Raw genomic sequence first — 21849 nt, forward strand, 5'->3', positions numbered from 1 at the left:
TTGGCATCTTTTCAACACAGGGGCAATTATTTTAACCATATTTTCTTATTTTCTGTGTTCTTGATGCTTTGGCATTGATGGCTGAGCTGGCTGGGGAAGAGACTGCCTGTCCCAGGGCTAACCAATTCTTAGAGGTAGTAAAGAGCTCAGCCAGGAGCACACCTCTCATATGCAAACCAACCAATTGCAAGTCTACAGCTCCAACTAACCCCCTTACTGAACTCTTACACACCAAGCCAATATTTCCGCTGCCCTAAACCATCCCACGGCCAAGTAACAGGAAACTGAAGACCACCTGTATAGCCCCAAATCTGCCAGAATTATTTTTTTTTATTTTCTTAAAATTGAGATATAATTGGGCTTCCCTGGTGGCACAGTGGTTGAGAATCTGCCTGCTAATGCAGGGAACACAGGTTCGAGCCCTGGTCTGGGAAGATCCCACATGCCACGGAGCAGCTAGGCCCGTGAGCCACAACTACTGAGCCTGTGCTCTGCAACAAGAGGCTGCAATAGTGAAGAGGCCTGCGCACCACGATGAAGAGTGGCCCCCCCTTGCCGCAACTAGAGAAAGCCCTCGCACAGAAATGAAGACCCAACACAGCCAAAAATAAATATAAAAATAAATAAATAAATAAAAAGATTACTATTAAAATTGAGATATAACTGATAGAACATTATATTAGTTTTACGTGTACAACGTAATGATTTGATATATGAATATATCACAAAATAATTACCACAGTAAGTTTAGTCAACACCTACCACCACACATAGTTACAAGTTTTTTCTTGTGATGACAACTTTTAAGATCCACTCTCTCAGCAACTTTCAAATACAATACAGTGTTGTTAACTATAGTCACCTTGCTGTGTATTACATTCCTAGGACTTATTTATCTTATAACTGGATGTTTGTACCTTTTGGCCATCTTCACCCATTTTGCCCACCCCCCCCATAACCACCCACCTCTGGCAACTACCAATTTGTTCTCTGTATCTATAAGTTCATTTTAAAAAATATTCCATACATAAATGAGACCATACAGTAATTGTCTTTCTCTGTCTGACATTTCACTCAGCATAATGCCCTCAAGGTACATCCACGTTGTGGCAAATGGTAAGATTTTCTTCTTTTTCATGACTGAATAATATTCCATCGTGTGTATGCATACACATATACACATACATATACACATACACATACATATACATATACACACACACCACAACTTCTTTATCTTTTCATCCACTGACGGATACATAGGTTGTTTCCATGTCTTCACTACTGTAAATAATGCTGCAACAAACACAACACAATAATGCTGCAACACAAAAATGTAGATACATTTTTTCCAGACAGTGATTTCACTTCCTTCAGATAAATACCAAGAAATAAAATTGCAGGATCGTATAGTAGTTCTATTTTTAATTTTTTGAGGAATCTCCATACTGTTTTCCATAGTGCCTGCACCAATTTATCCATACCTTCCTACCAACAGTATACAAGGGTTCCCTTTTCTCCATATCCTAGTCAATACTTGTTATTTCTTGCCTGCCACAATTATTAAATAGCCAATCCTAAGCTACTTACTCTACACTGTTGTGCCTTTCCTGAGAAAACACCAATTTAATGGCTTTGGCCTAGGCTTTCCTCTTGTTCCTGCTTCTGCCTCCTGACCAAAACCTGATGTTTCCCTTGTGGCCCAGCATGGCATGGTGTGCTCCCTTCTTTCAGGAAATGTAAGTAATTTGCCTTCAATGGCATTAGTCTCTCTATGTCATTACTTTTGCCTTCAATGGCATTAGTCTATGTCATTACTCAGTCACCTCCATAAATCAAAATCAAGCAGGTACAAGTGAGAAAATAATTATAGAGTTACAAAATAATAATTAAAAAATTAATGAAATGGAGAAGATTCTGATAAAGAAGCTAGATAGGCACTGAGTTTTGAAAGATCCTAGCCAAAAGTTTAAATGCATTCAATATTTTTGGAAGGTACATGAGTAAAAATTAGAGAAGGTAAAGTTAAATTAGGAAAGTACTGAACTACACAAGAAACCAAAATACCTGAACTTTTCTTTTGATGGTAGCAATAGTGAATACAGCTGGGAGCATTCCACTTGTGCTTAAAGTTCAAATTCCCTAAAGCATACCTGGGGGTTCTAACAGGGCAGCACAAGCACTCATAAACGCTTTACCTGCTCTATCAGGAAAGGATACAATCTCAAATCGAGGACATGCTTGAGAATGAGAAATGGCATAGCCACTCTGGAAAACAGTTTGTTAGTTTCTTATAAAGCTAAACAGAGTCTTACCAAACAATCTAGCACTGATGTTCCTAGATATTTCTCCAATTGAGTTGAAAACTTACGTCTATCCAAAAACCTACACATAAATGTTTAGAGCAGCTTTATGTATAATCACCAAAAACTAGAAACAATCAAGCTGTCTTTTAACAGGTGAATGAATAAACCAGGACATTCAAACAATGAAGTATTATACAATAGCCAAAAGGAGCTATTGAAATAGCCACAAGAAGAAATTTTCCAGACCATATTGCTAAGTGAAAGAAGTTGGTCTAAAAAAGCTACATACTGTAGGAATCAGATTATAAGATATTCTGGAAAAAGACAAAAATTATAGGGACAGTAAAAATATCAGTGGTTGCCAAAGTTTCAGGGGTGGGGACTGAGGGAGGGATAATAGAGCACAGTGGAGTTTTAAGGCAGTTAAACTGTTCTGTATAATACTGTAATAGTGATATACAGCATTACACATTTGTCAAAACCCATAGAACTGTACAATACCAAGAATGAACCCTGATGTAAACCATGGAACTTAATAATAATGTATCAATAATGGTTTATTAATTGTAACAAATATACCTATTAAGATGTTAGTAATAGGGGAAACTGTGTGGAAGAGGCATATGAGAAAAACACTCTGCTCAATTTTTCTGTAAACCTAAAACGCTCTAAAAATAAAGTTTATTAATAGGAAAAAGGGGAATGAAATTCTTCAAACACAAAAAATAGTTCAGGTGCTGCCAATCAAAATGAATGATAGGGCTTCCCTGGTGGCGCAGTGGTTGAGAGTCTGCCTGCCAATGCAGGGGACACGGGTTCGAGCCCGGTCTGGGAAGATCCCACATGCCGCGGAGCAATTAGGCCCGTGAGCCACAACTACTGAGCCTGTGCGTCTGGAGCCTGTGCTCCGCAACAAGAGAGGCCGCGATAATGAGACGCCCGCGCACCGCGATGAAGAGTGGCCCCCGCTTGCCACAACAGGAGAAAGCCCTCGCACAGAAATGAAGACCCAACATAGCCATAAATAAATAAATTAAAAAAAAAAAATGAATGATAAATGTCTATTATAGCTTCGCTAAAAGCGACACTAGCAGTAATGATATCAGGAGAGATTCCCTCTAGTATAATTCATAAGCCAAAAGACCCGCTATGTATAATGTGACATTGTATAAAATGTTTGCTATAAAAAATTAGAAAATATTAATGAGGAGATAGATAATCTGGATGGCCAACCATAAGAAAATTAATCTGATATCAAGGGATGGAACAGAAATCTCATATTCCCAAGAAATAGAATAATATTTCCAAGAGAGTAAAGACAAGGGACAACCTATCTGTTTTCCTAAATTTTTAACATCATGCATGTACCCGAGAGTTCCTCCTGTCAGGAACTGTCTTTAGCTTGCTTCTTTACTCTGGGCACCAACCAGGTAGTGTCATATCACCAGAGGCAAGCTCTAACTTGGCCATGCTTGGCATACCAGTTAAGTTCCTGAGTTAAGACAAAGAGATGCATGTTGTCAGTTGTTATCTACTTTTCTTCAGTTCCTTACATTCTACCATAGCTATTGGTCCACTCTCTTACACTTATACTTTAGTTTGGATCCATCATAATTATCTATTATCTTACTATAACTATCTCTGTTGACTTAAGTCCTGACTGACACACCTATATAGTTTCTTCAGTCTTTTAAACATTTATTAAGTGCTTCAATTCAAATTTAGCAAATATTTAATGAGCTCCTTCAAGCTCATTTCATGCTCAAAGCTACAGCTACTCTAAGCAGCTATTACTACCTCTATCTTATAGAGAAGCAAACATACACAGAGAAGTTAAATACTTTGTCTTAAGTCACCCAAATCAAATCTAAGTCTATCAACCAAATCCTATGCTCTTTCCACTCATTTTTCTCTCTCCCTATCAAACTACAAGGCACTGTCTTTGCTAGTTAGAATTTAAGGCTTTATTCCACCTCTTGACACCTGATTTTTCAAACCCTAACTAAAAAATATTAGGTCCTCTAGACCTAGTGACTCTGCCTGATCCTTCAAATCTTGCTCTAGTGTGCTCTTCTATTCCCAGTTCCTTTCTCTATATCCATCTACACAACTACTACTATATGCTAGCCATGGTGCCCTCAAGATTTCAAGAAAAATTCTGCCAATAGAATCTCCTTTTGGGGGAAAAGAGAGAAATAAGTCTTGAGAGGGCACTGTGGTCTTGTTTCAGCCTACTGTCTTCCCTTTAACAGACTATACACTGTAGCAACTATATCAGTGTACTGTAATTGGCTGCTTAATAGATTCTTTCTTGTATTACACTATAAACAACTTGAAGCCAGTGATCTGCCTGAAGCAACAATGATAACTGAAAGCACTCCCAGAGCCTCGAAGTAAATGAATATCCGCCACATCTATTATTTTTAAGGGAGAAAAAAATCTTAACGGACTTAAATTTGACTATAAAAAGCAACTTTAGTGAAAAGAGGTTGCTGCTAAAAGCTATCAGAGCACATGTGAAAATCAAAACCAATATATACTTTAGAACACAAGCTAATCACTTGATTTTTCAATAGCCAAGTTAACAAAGTAGCCCCTTATCTTGTAAGCAAATAATAATTGTCCACTATAGACACGAAGTTTGTAAAGTAACAAAATAAGACTGCTTTATTTTAGTGTCCCAAGGAAGCAGTATGAGTAATGGAGCAAAAAAGCTTTGTGTGATCTTGAGCCTTTCTGAAACTCATTTTGTTTCATCTGCAATAGGGACAGGACTGCTGAAAGAATTAAATAAGATCATAAAGTTCTTAGCACATGTTTTTTATATAGTGAGAACTCAAATTGTTCTTTCTTCTTCTTATTATTTATTATGTCCTTAATCTTTGTTTCTTCACTTACAATATTAAAATCACTACCATACAGGGTAGTTGTGAGAATTAAGTACATTGCTTGGCACATAACAGGTACTTATGAAAGTCCCTCATTCCCATCCCTTTAGGATTATTGGGGGAATGAGGCAAAATTCAACAAAATAAGATAACTTTATTTATAAAGCCCTGGGTTGGGAGAAAAACACACCACGAATTGTGTGTTTGCTTTTGGGAGGGGGGATTCCGGTGAGGAGAAAAGAAGAAAAAGAGATAACATTTTATTATAATATAATGCAGGCCGTCATTTAATCACATAATGAAGTCATGATTTCATAATGATTTGAAATAATGATTTATAATAATCATTAAGGTACAAGGTTAAACTTACTTAAAAAAACACTCAGGGACTACTAGTACATTGTCTGTCTAAAGTAAAACAAAAAAAATTTCAGTGGGAACTAAATATAAACACAAGAAATTTAATCATTAATTAGTGAGACATTTTAGAAGCAACTTCACAGTCTCATTATTTCGTCGTCCTATAAAACCAAAACAACATTTTGAACTGGAGTTTAAAATATGAATTAACAGGAACCTACTGTTGTGATGCCTCATTCTGTTCTAAATTTTGCATTCTTCTGAAAGAAATACATGTGTACTAGACATAAGAAAATAAACATTTCAGTTTCCTTACCTGTTGTGTTCCATCTGCACTTACAATAGGGGCAGATAGGAGAGAAATATCACTACTTAAAATCTGAGTGGTATCCAGTAGTGGTGAATGTTCTGCCATTATCAATAAGACATTAATATACCGGATAACCCTCCAACTCTGAAAAACAAAAATACATAGCCATTTGTGTGTACATCGTTAAAAATATATTAAAATATAATACATTCAAGATAAAGATATATTCTTGTCAAAGGAAATTTTACAATACTCTATTGACAGCTTTTTTCTGTCAATGGATCATTTAAGGAAATATATTTCTTATTTACCAGCTGTCTGTCAATGTAGACAGCAAACCAAGATACACATCAGGAGCTTCTATTTAAATTCCATGTCTGGGGACTTCCCTGGTGGCAAGTGGTTAAGAATCCGCCTGCCAATGCAGGGGACACAGGTTCAAGCCGTGGTCCAGGAAGATCCCACGTGCTGCAGAGCAATTGAGCCCATGCGCCACAACTACTGAGCCTGAGCTCTAGAGCTCGAGCCACAACTACTGAAGCCCACATACCTAGAGCCTGTGCTCCGCAACAAGAGAAGCCACCGCAATGAGAAGCCCGCCCACCACAACGAAGAGTAGCCCCTGCTCGCCACAACTAGAGAAAGCCTGTACGCAGCCACGAAGACCCAACACAGCCAAAAATAAAAATAAATAAATTCCATGTCTGTCTGTCTCTCTATCCCTTCCACCTCTATATAATATTTATTTAATTTAACCACCACTACTTTAGCTAAACAGTGGGATAGGAACTAAAATGCAATGATTGAATGAGGCAACTCTATCACTGATGTTTTAATCTGAGCTGAGAAGGTGTTTGTGAAGGCCCAGTTTCCCCTCATCACCCTATCAGTCTCTAGGAACTCACAAGAATTATAATTTTTCACTGATTCCTCAAACAGCAAAATTTGAAAAATTTGCTCAGGATAAGAAAAAGAATCTTCAAGTTTTAAGCGTTAAGCTCTGGCTTTGGTCTTCTGTCATTCTGGTTTTATTATTTTTTTCTAAATACTTTACAATAAGCCAAATCATTTCAGTGATACAAGCACATACACTTAGAACTCTTTAACTGTATATACATTATCACTTATATAAAAAGTAAAAGATTTGATATAAGCAATATTAGTCTACCATATATAACATCAACCATTAAAACATCAGTAAATTACAAGTCAAAATGAGTACAACTGAGCTCAATCATAAATTTTATCAAATCTATACTGAAAGACAAAATAAACATTTTTGGATGCTTGCCGCATTCTACAATTCAGCAGTGTCAAAATGTTTAACTTTTATGAGACATTAAATTCATGCTATTTATTTAAAAATCTTGAATCTTTGCAGAAAACTTTCATATAAGTTTATTTAACCTAAAAACAGTTTTCTATTTAGATATATAAACACTGGTTTTTTTTTTTGTTTTTTGGTTTTTTTTGCGGTACGCGGGCCTCTCACTGTTGTGGCCTCTTCTGTTGCGGAGCACAGGCTCCGGACCTGCAGGCTCAGTGGCCATGGCTCACGGGCCCAGCCGCTCCGCGGCATGTGGGATGTTCCCGGACTGGGGCAAGAACCCATGTCCCCTGCATCAGCAGGTGGACTCTCAACCACTGCGCCACCAGGGAAGCCCAACACTGTTTTAAGATTAAAACAAATATTCAATACAGGTATCTACTTCAAGATTTTATACTTAAAACTATAGTATGGAACATTTTATATTATTTAGCTATCTCATAAAAATGCATGCCATTTAAACATAACATATATATAAATATATAATAAATACATATGATATAAACACATGTATGTTCTATATATACAGTATATAAACATTTTTATAGACATATATAAATGAAGGAGTAAATCTAAATTCTGGCTTAATCTGTATTGCTATATTTCTTAAAGTCCAACAAAATCACTGAGTACCTTAAATCATGTCAAAAAATTTCACTCTGTGGAACACACAAAGAATTATATATAAGATGGGAAAGAGTCAATGTATTTTCCCTCTTGCATGTCATAAGATTTAGTTCAAGAAGAAACATTTTAGGAAGCTAACTCAGGATTAACCAGAGAAAGTTTATAAGTAATTTACCTTTTAAAATTAATAAATTAAAAAAATAACAACCACTGAGAATTTTTCTTTTGTCATTGTATCCTAATATTTTATTTAATATGCTTAGTTAAAACTGCAAGCCACCATTATTACAAAAATTTTAGAATGTAATGCTGAAGATACAACCATAATTTGGTTTCAAGAGGTGGACTGGAAGCTTTACAAATAAAAATAGAAATTTCTTCTGAATCTCCCGTTAATTCCAGTGGTATTATACAATGAATCTGAAGCCATATGCTGTGTTTTAATATTATCATTCCATTTAAGGTGTTATCTCTGATTTTACTCTCTTCAAAGCTATAACATCATTTCATTTATGAACTGCCTTCTTTTATGGCCATATTCATCACACTACGTGCAAAGTAGCTGGTTTTATTTCAGCTTGCAAATTGGAAACTTCAGTCATGCAACTAAAATGTTGCATTTAGAAACCTAAAAATTCCTTTCATTCTTGCATAGAAAACACTGTCAGCTTCTTCTTTCAATCAATTTCTTCTAATTTTGTTACTACTAAGTTCCTATGTTCTCATCTTATCTTGTGACCACAAATACCCACTTGTTTTAAGTTATGCATCTATTTTTGCTTGTTTTTAATAATATAATATTTGATATGTGCAAAAAAGGGGAGAAGTGATTTGTTCCATCTGCTAATTTCCATGGAATACATATTCCTCCATGCCCCATTTCAAGCCATCATGGTTTAAAAATCGACCTGAAGGGCTTCCCTGGTGGCGCAGTGGTTGAGAGTCCGCCTGCCGATGCAGGGGACGCGGGTTCGTGCCCCGGTGCGGGAGGATCCCACATGCCGCGGAGCGGCTGGGCCCGTGAGCCATGGCCGCTGAGCCTGCGGGTCCGGAGCCTGTGCTCCGCAACGGGAGAGGCCACAACAGTGAGAGGCCCGCGTACCGCAAAACAAAACAAAACAAAACCAAAAAAACCAAAAATCGACCTGAAGATGCCTGAATTTTTAGCAATCAACTTTTGTATACAAGTACAAGATGGCTCCAGCATATCTGTTTATACCTATATCTATATATCAATATTTGACCATCTATGTGGTAATAATACAATAAAATATTAACATTTGGGGAGTCCATGTGAAGAATAGCTGGATATCTTTGTACTATTCTTGCAAATTTTCTATTAGTCAGAATTCTAACTAATGTCAAATTAAACAATGTTAAAAAAATTATGCCAAGTAGCCTGTATGCATATCTGAATGCAAAAAGTAAGACAAAAAAGCTTCTAGAGATAACACAAAAGAATATCTTCATAACTGACACAGAGCAAGATTTTTTACACAGGGTATAAATGTTTCTTAAATCATAAAGGAAAAGAATGACATATTGAACTTCATGAAAATTAAGAACTACGATTCATTTAAAAATTTTTAAGAGAATGAAAATGCAAGCCACAGACTGAAAAATATTTACAACACATATAACTGGAAAAGAGGACATATTTCGTATATATACAGGCCTCCTACAAATTGAGTTTTTAAAAAATAGAAAAATGAGATGAGACTTGAATGTGCTCTTCACAAAAGCAGAAATTCAAGAGACCAATAAACATATGAGAAGATTCTCAAGTTCATTATTTATTAGGAAAAAGCTAATTAAAATCATAATGAAATACCACCATATACTAGGATAGTAAAAATGGAAAAGACTGACAATATCAAGTATTAGTGAGGCTACAGAGCAACTAGCACACTCATATGGAATGTGAATGAAAACTCATAAAATCACTTTGGAAACCAGTTTGATACTACCTACCAAAATTGAACATATAAATATTCTATGACCCCATTATGATCCAGCTATTAGACTCCTGGTATATACCAAAAAGAAATGCATGCACATGCACACCAAAAGATAAGTACAAGAAGGGATATATAGCAGCATTATTATAATGTATAGCAGCATTATTCTTTAATAGCCCCCAACTGTAAATAAGCTAAATGTCCCTCAACAGTAAATGGTAAACTGTATCTGATTCACCCAATGGACTACTATACAGCAATGAAAATTAATGAAGTAGTAATATAGAGAACAATACAAATAAATTTCACAAATACAATGTGAGTGAAAAACACAAAGAGTACAAACTGCACAATTTTATTTATAGAAAGTTTAAAAACCAATAAAACTTGTCTGTGGTATTAAAAATCATGTAGTGATTGCCTTTGGAAAGGAAGAAAGGATGGGGACTGGGAGGGGCATGAAGGTAATTTTTTGGGTGCTGGCACTGTTCTACGTCTTGACCTGGGAGGCTGTTGTATGGTAACTACTAGTGTATTATAAACTGAACTGTATACTAAGTATGTACTTCTCTGCATATACTTCAATAAAATTTTTTAAAGGTAAAAATGAACACACGATCATCCCAACTGATGCAGAAAAAGCATCTGACAAGATTCAACATCCTTTCATGATAAAAACACTTAACAAACTAGAAATAGAAGGAAACTACTTCAACATAATAAATGCCACATATGAAAAGCCCACAGCTAACACCATACTCAATGGTGAAAGACTGAAGGCTTTTCCTCTAATCGCGAACAAGGCTAGAATGCCCACTCTCACCACATCTATTCACAGTACTAGACATAGTAATAGACACAATATTAGACATTAGACATAGGCAGAGCAATTAAGCATGAAAAAGAAATAAAAGGCATACAAACTGGGAATAAATAAGTAAAACTATCTTTGTTCACAGATGACAGGATCTTACATGTAGAAAATCCTAAAGGTTTTTAAAAAACTATTAGAACTAATAAACAAATTCACTAAAAATGCATGATACAAAATCAATGCACAAAAATCAGTTGCATTTCTATACCCCAACTGAAACGATCTGAAATCTGTTCCATTTACAATAGCATTAAAAAGAATAAAATACTTAGGAATAAATCTAACCAAAGAAAACAAAGATTTGTATACTGAAATCCATGAAATATTGCTAAAAGAAATTAAAGAGGACACAAATAAATGGAAAGACATCCTGTGTTCATAGTTGGAAGACTTAATATTGTTATGATTCTGATACCCAAAGCAATCTACAGATTGAATACAATCCCTATCAAAATCTCAATGGCATTTTTTTTAGAAATAGAAAAATTCATTCTAAAATTCATATAGAATCTGGGACTTCCCTGGTGGTCCAGTGGTAAAGAATCTGTCTTCCAATGCAGGGGACACGGATTCGATCCCTGGTTGGGTAACTAAGATCCCACATGCCGCGGGGCAATTAAGCCTGCGTGCCACAACTACTGAGCTCTCGCGCCTCAACGAGAGACCCCGAGTGCCGCAAACTACAGAGCCCATGTGCTCTGGACCCCGCGAGCCACAACTAGAGAGAAGCCCGGCACCACAACAAAGACCCTGAGTGCTGCAATGAAGACCCCACACAGTCAAAAAAAATTTAAAAAATAAACAAAATAAATATTAAAAATAAAATGAAATAGGACTTCCTTGGTGGCGCAGTGGTTAAGAATCGGTCTGCCAACGCAGGGGTCACAGGTTCGAGACCTGATCCAGGAAGATCCCACATGCCACAGAGCAACTAAGTCTGCTTGCCGCAACTACTGAGCCTGTGCTCTAGAGCCCGTGAGCCACAACTACTGAGTCCATGTGCCACAACTACTGAAGCCCTCACACTTAGAGCCCCTGCTCCACAACAAGAGAAGCTACCACGAGAAGCCCGCGCACAACGAAGAGTAGCCCCCACTCACAACTAGAGAAAGCCCACGCACAGCAACAAAGACCCAATGAAGTCAAAAATAAATAAATAAATTAAAAAAAAATAAAATAAAAATGCATTTCAAAGCTGCAGACATCAGTATACTTTACCCCTAAACACCTCAGGCATGTTTCAGTAACTACTATTCAGTATTTAACTCTTTTTTGAAGGCAAAATTTACATATGGTGAAATACACAAATCTTAAGTATGCCTGTGAGATTTCTTGAAATGAATTCTACTACTATCAGTACCTAAGTATCTGAAGTCCCACTGCTGCTCTAAGACCATAGCTTTCAAACTTTGGTATGTATCAGAATCACCTGCAGGGTTTATTAAAACAGACTGTTGGGCTCTACACCTAGTCTATTTCAATAGGTGTGGGATAGGGCCCAACAATTCACATTTCTAATAAGTTCCCAGGTTAAGCTGATGCTGCTAGTCCCATGACCATACAGATTACAGATGTAAAACTAATTTTCACTAAGTATTAACTGATAATGAAGGAGTCAGGGTGATAACAATGTAAAGAATACTTCATCCTTGAATGGCCCAACCCAGATGTGAATACATTCTTGTTCTTCAACTAGAAATAGATAAAAATAGTTTCCTTAAGGAGAAGAAAGTATTTGTAAGTAATCAAGTTTAATGAGGCCTTTGAAGTTGCCTTTGGATATTTCACCCAAATCAATAGCCTATGAGCCAAATCAATTTTTCTCTCAGACTGAAACTGCTATTTCCTACAGGTTAAAACACACACACACACACACACACACACACACACACACACACACACACACACACACATATTCAAATGTTCCTAGGAAATGGCATCAAGCACATATAATGTGCAAACTACTATAGATTTAAAAAATAGCTTTATTTTGGTATAACTGACACTTTTTTTTTTTTTCTTTTTTCTGTATGCGGACCTCTCACTGTTGTGGCCTCTCCCGTTGCAGAGCACAGCCTCTGGACACGCAGGCTCAGCGGCCATGGCTCACGAGCCTAGCCGCTCCGCAGCATGTGGGATCTTCCCAGACCGGGGCACGAACCCATGTCCCCTGCATCGGCAGGCGGACTCTCAACCACTGCGCCACCAGGGAAGCCCAACTGACACATATTAAATAACACATTTAAAGTATACAACGTGATGAATTCTGACACATGAATACACTGATGAAACCACTACTATGATCAAGATAATTAACCTACCCATCACCTCCCAAATTTTCCTACTATCTATTTAAAATCCCAGGCTTTGCATTTCCATAATGACTAATGATGTTCAACACATTTTCATGTGCTTATTTGCCCTCTGTATAGCTTTTTGGTTAAGCATCTGGTCAATACTTTTGCTCATTTTGTTACTGCATTGTTTTTTCTTATTACTCAGTTTTGATAGCACTTTAATATACTTGGGTTACTAGTCCTTTATCAAGTTAAGTGATTGGCAAATATTTTCTCCCAGTCTATGGCTTGTCTCTGCATTCTCCTACCAATGTCTTTTGAGGAGTTTTAATTATGACAAATCCAAGAGATTAATTTGTTATTTTATGGATGGTGCTTTTGGAGTTCTATCTGTGAGATCCTTGTCAAATCAAAGGTCACAAAGATTTTCTCCTAAGTTTTCTTCAAGAAATTTTAAAGCTTTAGGTTTTACATTCTATCTGCTCTATCAATTGTTGAGAGAGGGGTATTAGAACCTCTGCTAAATTTCTTATTTGTATATTTCTCTTTGCAGTTTTATCATGTATAAAAATTTAGGATTGCGTCTTCTTCATGAATTAATCCCTTTATTATTACAAAATGACCCTTCTGTCCCTGGTAATCTTTGCTCTGAAATCTAACTTCTGAACTAATACAGTCATTCCAGCTTTCTTTTGGATAGTGTTAGCATGGTATATGTTCCAACCTTTTATTTTTAACTTATGTGTGTCTTTATATTTAAAGTGGGTTTCTTGTGGGTGTCATATACTTGGGTATTGACTTTTAAAAAATTGAATCCAATGATCTCTGTCTTTTAATTATAGTGTTTAGATCGTTTATGAGTATTGATATAGTTGGGTTTAAATCTACCATCTTGCTATTTGTTTGCTATTTGTCCCATGTGTTCTTCATTCCCCTTTTCCTCTTTATCTGCTTTGTCTTCGATTATTTATTATATCGTTTTATATCCCCATTGGCTTTATAGACTATAATCCTTTATTACTTTAGTGGTTGCTTTAGGGTTTATAATATGCACTTTAACTTATCACAGTCTAATGTTTCACAGTCTAACTTATCACAGTTTAACTTACTACTTCAGGTGTAAGTATCAGAATCTTAACAACAATATATCTGCCCTTTCTCCCCTTCCTTGTGCTATTATTATCATATATTTTACTTTTACATATGTTATAAACTCCACAGTCATTATCATTATCACGTTAAACAGTCAACTGTCCTTTGAAATTACCTAAATAATAAGTTTTAAAATCTTATACATTTACCCATGTAGTTATCATTTCCTCAGGCCCAGGTATCCATAAGGTTTAATTTTCCTCTGCTTGAAGGACTCCATTTAACATGTCATTTAGTACAGGACTGAAGGTAAAACTATTTCAGCTGTTGCATGTTTGAAAAGTCATTACTTTGCTTTTGAAAGATATTTTTGTTGGGTAAAGAATCCTACGTTGACACGTTTTTCTTTTAGTGTTTTAAAGATATTGCTACATTACCTTCTAATTTACATTGCTCCTGACGAGCAATCTATTACTTTTATCTTTGTCCTGTATTAATGTTGGCTGCTTTAGATTTTTTCCTCTTTATCATTGTTTTAAGTGATTTAATTATGATGTTCCTTGGAGACATTTATCTTTCTTGTGCTTATCATGCTTCTTAGTTTATAGTCTTTATCAAATTCAGAAAAATTTTGGCCACTATTTCTTCAAATATTTTTTCAGTTCACCTTTTTAAACAATTCTCTTTTCTCTGTATGTATCATTTTCGACAGTTTCTATTGCTATGTCTTCACATCCAAAAATCTTTTCTTTGGCAATGTCTAACATGCCATTAATCCCATCCAATGTATCTTGTCTCTGACACTGTAATTATAATCTAGAAGATACTTCTACATAACATGTTCAATCTTTCCTCTAGCTTCTCCAACATACTGAATACAAACGTAACTGTTTTAATGTTCCTGACTATTAATTCATCATCAATGTCATTTTGCGGCCAGTTTCAAGTGGCTGATTCTTCTCCTCGTTGTGGTTTGTATTATTCTGCTTCTTTGCAAGCTTACTAGTTTTGACTGAATGTCAGTCACTGTAAATTTTCCCTCCTTGGCTGCTGGATATTTCTGTATTCCTATAACTATTCTTGAGCTTTGCTATGAGATGTGGCTAAGTGACGTGGAAACAGTTTGATCCTTTGGGGTCTTGCTTTAGGCAAGAACAAAGTTATATTCTTGCGTTAGGCAGGAACACAGCTACATTTAGTCTAGGGTTAATTTTTCCCCACCACTGAGCCAAGACCCTCCAGAGTACTCTACCAAATGCCCTGAGAATTATGAGGCTTTCTACTCTGGCTGGTGGGAACAGGCACTATTTCTGGCCTTGTATAAGCTTGGACACTGTTTTATTTAATATATAATCCTTTTAGGTGACTCTTTCTCTAGCCCCGGGTAGTTTCCTCACAGGTATGCCCTTATCAGTACTGTGCTAAATACTCAAGGGGGACTTTCTTCAGATCATTGAGGTCCTTTTTATGTTTAGTGCTCTCTTCTCTGGTACTTGGATCTGTACACTCTATTATTCTCTTTGGACTGCCAGCTTCATCTCAACTCAGGGAGATGGGACCTACTTGGGACACCCCTCCCTGTGCCCTGGGAACTTCCTCCAGGCAATAAGCAGAGCCAATCTTAGGGCTCATGTTTTCCCTCTTCCGCTGCATGATATCTAACATCTTGAGTGCTACTGTTTCATGTGTTTTTTTTTTCTAGGTTTTTTTTTAGTTGTTTCAGACAGAAGAGTAAGTTTAGTCCCTTTTACTCCATCTTGACAGGGAACTGAATTCACTACTCTTAATTTTTAATGTACGCAATGGGCAGTAGAAAGGTAAATGAATTTATCACAAGTAGAACACAAATGGCAATGCTTTAAAAGCAAGATTTTTTAAAAAAGTATGGTCTGGGTTCACCAATGGAAGCCAACGTGCTCTTGATATACCCTTAATTGAAAGAAAAATCAGTATTCTCTTTACAGATATTTTGGGAAAATGACACGCACTTTCTTAGATTTCTGCATAAGACTAAGTATTACTTACCAGCAACTTACAGAGTGAGTTCTTATTTCCTAAAAAAATATGTTATCTATAAACTAAAATTAATATGTTTCTGGAGATTAGTTGGGCCTCTGATTCAGGATTCTACTAAGACATTTGGCTGCCATGCAACAGACAGAATTACCACAATTTAGGGGAAGGATACTTTGTTATCTGTTTATCTATTATCAGTGCTCTCTTCAATTAGTTCTGGCTTTTGCAGTGTCTTCAATTGGTCATGGTTTTAAATCTAATAGCTTTTATTTAGCAATTACTACATGTTTATCTTATCATTCTCATATTTAATTTAGTTTTCGGAGATGGCTGATTGATTAACCCTATAGTCCAATGGTGCATATGTTAACAATATTTTTGGCTTATCACTTTATCCTTGTTGCTAAAGTCGGTACATTCATAAACTTGCCAATTTGGCTTATATGGTGACATTTCATAAGCAATGTGCTGCTTATGAATTTATATTAAATAACTTACAAAATATTTTCTCTCTTTTTTTTTTTTTTTGCTGTACGCGGGCCTCTCACTGTTGTGGCCTCTCCCTTTGCGGAGCATAGGCTCCGGATGCGCAGGCTCAGCGGCCATGGCTCACGGGCCCAGCCGCTCCGCGGCATGTGGGATCTTCCCGGACTGGGGCACGAACATGTGTCCCCTGCATCGGCAGGCGGACTCTCAACCACTGCGCCACCAGGGAAGCCACAACATATTTTCTAAGTGCAACAATATATTTTTATATAGAGAGCAGTGATTATAGGGCATGGTTCTGTAATATAATAGGTTGAACCACATGAAATTGCCACTTAAGGTCAGAAACATTAAAATAACAATTTCATATGGTTTAATCTAATAAAATCAAATATATATACTCATTTTCTTAAACCGTAAATGGCAATTTATATAGATTGTCAGCAACGTATTCACTATAACTTATTTATCTTACTCTTCTCCAATTCCTTGTTCACTGGAAAGGAAAGGTGAAAGTGGGTAGGATGGGTGGGCCTCAGTCTTTTAACCCTCTTAATTGAACAGAGGTGTAAAATAAGGGTTGGGAGTTTGAGGGCCATTGCCATTATTCTCCTTAGTCAGATATAATAAATATAACTTAATTTAATAAGCAGTCAGAAGATACAGCTCCAGCCCCCCCACTAAGAAATCACACCTTAATACTAACATGGAAACCTGATTAAAATAAGACTTCAAACACAATCTTGATGAAAAAGACATCACAAAGATAATTCCACTCAGGAAACTATGAGAAAAGAGAGCAGGAATTCTTCCAAGAAATCAACCCCAATCTGTTAAAAGACAGATAATGTGCACATAAATAAGACCGATAGATTTTTTTTTTTTTAAGTACAGTCAGCCCTCCGTATCTGTAGGTGCGGATCGTGCAGATATTCGACTCTATTGTACTACATCATTTAATATAAGAGACCTGAGCATCTGTGGGGGTCCTGGAACCAATCCTCTGCAGATGCTGAGTGACAACTGTACTTCTTAAATCCCATCTTACAGCTCCTAGCTGTCTAGTGCTATTTTCAGAGTACTTGGGTTACCTTTAGAGCACAACGTAATTACATCTGGGACAATTCTTTTTTCATCTACAAATATTTATTGCCCTTTTGTAAAATATTAGCTTATATATTTAGATTATTCACTTTGCTTTTTCAGAGTTTCAGATTCTTGGTTATGTCTATCAGAATCACTTTGGGTTTAAGACCAAAAAACAGCAGCCTCTGAACATTTTCTGAACAAAGTAACACCTTAGCATCTAGGTTTACAACCAAAAGGTTTGAATTCCTCTGTAAAAGCTGTATTACTAACTTCACCATATTTAACATGTTTCCTTCATTAGTTTCTCCCCAAGAGAATTTTATCATAAGATGTAATAAGAAAATCAAGAAATATTTCTGTATTTTCCATGAGAAGTAAGATCTGTCTGTAGAACCCAGTATTTTAATGTTGTCCTTTCTGAGATAACCATATTCTTTGTTTATAAATCTACAACTATGGCTGAGCTAAAAATTATTGCCTAAATATGCTAATCTTTCCTCATATTATCTTTAAAAAATCTTCCTTTTCTTTACTTTGTCTTCAGTTTAAGCTAACATCTCTCCTGAAATTTACTACCAACTTTCCTAAAATATTAGGTTCTAATATTAAAAGGGGAGATCAAAATATCCAGGCATATGAGACTTGAAAACAACTATAATCAAAATTACAATTTTATATTTGGAAAAGAAAATTGCTTTTATAATAGAAATTCATAAAATAAAGTATACTAAAATTGTCCTGGTTGGCAAATATGGTTATATAAAGGTTGAGAATCACTAGCCTACAATTCTCACTTCTTTAACATGCTGTAACACAGCTTCAGACCCAACACTAAACTGAAATTGCTCTCTTTAAAAGCACCAATGATTTCAGACACTAACTGGGAAGGTTTTGAGTGAAAGGATATGCTGTTAAAAATCACACAGGGAAACAGACATAAATCAAGGCCGGCCAACTAGAAGGTATGGTTCTAACAAGGACTAGTCACAATCACCAAATCCAAACCATCTTTTCTTTTATTGTTTGTTACATCACGAAAGTTGCATGTTTTACACTTAAAAACATATGTACAGACATTATTTTTAACTCCTGCCCCATTCCAACTCCCATTTCCAGAGCAACCACTGTGGAATGTACCCTTTCAGACATTTGCTCTGCACTTATGTACGTATGAGGTTTAGGGGAGTGGTTTAAATAAAATTGCGTGTACTGGTCAGTGTCTTGTTTTTTCATGTAAAATATCTTAAAGAGTTTCCTAAAGAAGTACATCTGTAGCTACTTCATTCTTTTTCATGGCTGTCTAATATTCTACTGTGAGGGCATACTATAATTTATTCTAATGATGAACACAAAATGCTTTCATTTTTCTTCATATATTTCTCCCTCCACAAGGAACAATCATGTAATATTCTCTATGACCCTATGATAGTATTTCTGTATTATAGATACACAGAAATGAAACTTCTGGCTTAGAAGTATGCATTTTCAAAATTGACAGAAACAGGGACTTCTCTGGTAGCACAGTGGTTAAGAATCCGCCTGCCAATGCAGGGGACATGGGTTCGATCCCTGGTCCAGGAAGATCCCACATGCCACAGAGCAACTAAGGACATGTGCCACAACTACTGAGCCTGTGCTCTAGAGCCCGCGAGCCACAGCTACTGAAGCCCACGCGCCTGGAGGTGCTCTGCAACAAGAGAAGCCACCGCAATGAGAAGCCCACGCACTGCAACCAACAGTAGCCCCTGCTCTCAGCAACTAGAGAAAGCCCGTGCGCAGCCGCAAAGACCCAACGCAGCCAAAAATAAATTAATTAATTAAAAAAATTTTTGACAGATACAGCTAAACTTTCACCCTAAAAAGATGAAGCTGTTTATACTCCGTTCAATAGTTTATGAGTGCCTACTTTCCAATTTGACACCTACTAAGGTTTTCCAATTTTTGCCAATTTTATTAGCAAAGATTAAAAAAAAAATCGTATCTTGATGTTTTCAATCTCTTACTACTGGTGTGTTTGAGCATCTCTTCAAAACTTTATAGGCTATATTTCTACTTCTATGAATTTCTGTACATTCTTTCTCATTTTCTACCAGGTTGACTTGGTTAATTTGTAGGCACACCTTATATACTCTGAATATTAACTTTGTCTACTATATGTCAAATATTTTATCCCAATCTATTGCTTGCCTTTTTAAATGGCATCTAAGTTTGACGTCTTATTTGAAAAGGCTATCACTACACTGACACTTTTTTTACATTCACTTCTTCCAAAATTTTTGCCATTTTATTGTTTTACTTATATTTAGTCCAACTGGAACTTAGTTTTGAGAGTGCCACAAAGTGAGTACCTAATTATCCTTACCTCAACTGGACAGCCAATTGTCCCCCATCACTTATAGACTAGCTCTTCCATTACTCACTTGTTAATCATACAATAAATTCTTCTGTAACCATGGTGCTCCTCCTGAATTCCTTATTCTGTTCCTTTGATCAACATGCTCATTCCTACTCCAAATTCTTATTAGTTTAATAATTATAATTGTACAGTATGTTTTAATCTTTGATGGGTAAGTTCCCCTTTGTTATGCTTCTTTTTGAAATTTATCTGGCCATTCTTGTGCATTTTTCCTTCTCAAAACTTGAAACATCAGTTTGTCAAATTTCATTTTAAAAATCCTGTTGGATTTCTAATTAGGATTATACTGACTGTATTAATTTGGTGAGAACTGCCAATTTTATAGTATTAAGTTCTCACATTCAGGAATATACTATTCCTCCATTCATTCAGATTTCTTGTAGTTTTCTTCAGATGGTGCTGCATATTTTTAAAATTTCCAGGTATTTTATAATTTAGGCTTCTACTTTTCTTACTGTTTTTCATAGTTGGTTATTGCTAGTGTATAAGAAAGCTAATGAATCTTCTAAATTTATCTCATAGCCAGTGGGTTTACTGAAATCTCTTTTTGACTCAAATCATTTTCTGTTGCCTGTCTTGTCTAAGTAGATAATCATATCAACTGCAACTAGTAACAGTGATATATTCCACCTCATTCCCAATCCCCATTATTTCGAGGTTAATTATTTTTCTTGTTTCTTAACACACTGGCTAAGACTTTGACCAACATTCCTATCTTTTAATGAAAGTACTTCTAACATTTCATTATGACATTTAATACAGGTTTCTGGTAGAGACCCTTTATAAGATTATTTCTTGTTGATGAATAGTTGTCAGGGATAACTGAATTTTAGAAAATGATTTTTGTTTTTAGCACCAAAGAGATATAAACATACAGTTTTCCCCTTTTAACCTATTAGTATAGTGAATTACATTAATATGCTTCCTAATGCTGAATCAATATTATACTCCTGGAATTCAACGTATCAGAACTGGTATGATTTAATAATTCAAAGCCAGGCTCTGGAGTCAGAAAGCCTAGGTTCAAATCACAAATCTTTCACTAACTAGTTGTATGATTTTAGGTGTGTTATTTAACTTCTCTGTGCTCCAGTTTCCTAATCTTTAAAATGATGACAATAATAGCTACCTCAGAGAGTTGTTTTAAGGATTAAGTAAACTCATACATGAAAAGTTGTTTAGAATAGTACACAGAACGTAGAAATCATTTAATATATGTTAATTATTATCATTTACTGAGTGCCTCATATCTGCCAGCCGTAAGGTATGCGGCATTGCAGGAGTCAGCAAACTAAGACCCGTGCACTGAATCTGGCCTCCTGCCTGCTTTTATAAATAAAGTTTTATGGGAACACAGTTATACCCAATGTTTATAATTATCTATGGTTATTTTTATGCTCCTACACCACAGTTAAGTAGTTGCAACAGAGTCCATATGGCCACAAAGCTTAAAATATTTGCTATCTGCTCCTTTACAGAAAAAAAAAAACCAAAAAAAAACCAAAAAAAAACCCCTGCCGACCCGAGAAGTATTGCTCAAAATCGAGGAGTTCACAGTCTAATAGATGAGACAGGCAAGTAAAAACATATATATGCTACAGTATGTTATATACACAGTCATATTATGAGCATATTATGGAAACCTATGGCAGTTCAGTACTAAACTATAGGAAGGATTCACACAAGGGATGAAAGACAAGAGGTATTTTATTTACTTTTAATTATTTTAAAATATGTATTTGTTTACATGTCTTTATCTCTCATCGTACTGTGTGAATTGCTAGAGGAAAAGGAATATGACAT

General features: G+C 35.9%; 1 protein-coding gene across 2 annotated transcripts in view; it reads right to left on the reverse strand.

Moving 5' to 3' along the window:
* Positions 1-21849, reverse strand: part of FNDC3A (fibronectin type III domain containing 3A) — a 163289-nt gene that overhangs the window by 133454 nt on the left and 7986 nt on the right. For both annotated transcript variants that reach the window (XM_059996200.1, XM_059996201.1), the window contains exon 2: positions 5871-6008. In XM_059996200.1, the coding sequence (XP_059852183.1) occupies positions 5871-5969 (99 nt within the window). In that variant the 5' untranslated portion in view covers positions 5970-6008. The remainder of the gene's footprint in view (positions 1-5870; positions 6009-21849) is intronic.

Source organism: Delphinus delphis, chromosome 18 (assembly GCF_949987515.2).
Source record: "Delphinus delphis chromosome 18, mDelDel1.2, whole genome shotgun sequence".
Classification (NCBI taxonomy): Eukaryota; Metazoa; Chordata; class Mammalia; order Artiodactyla; family Delphinidae; genus Delphinus; species Delphinus delphis.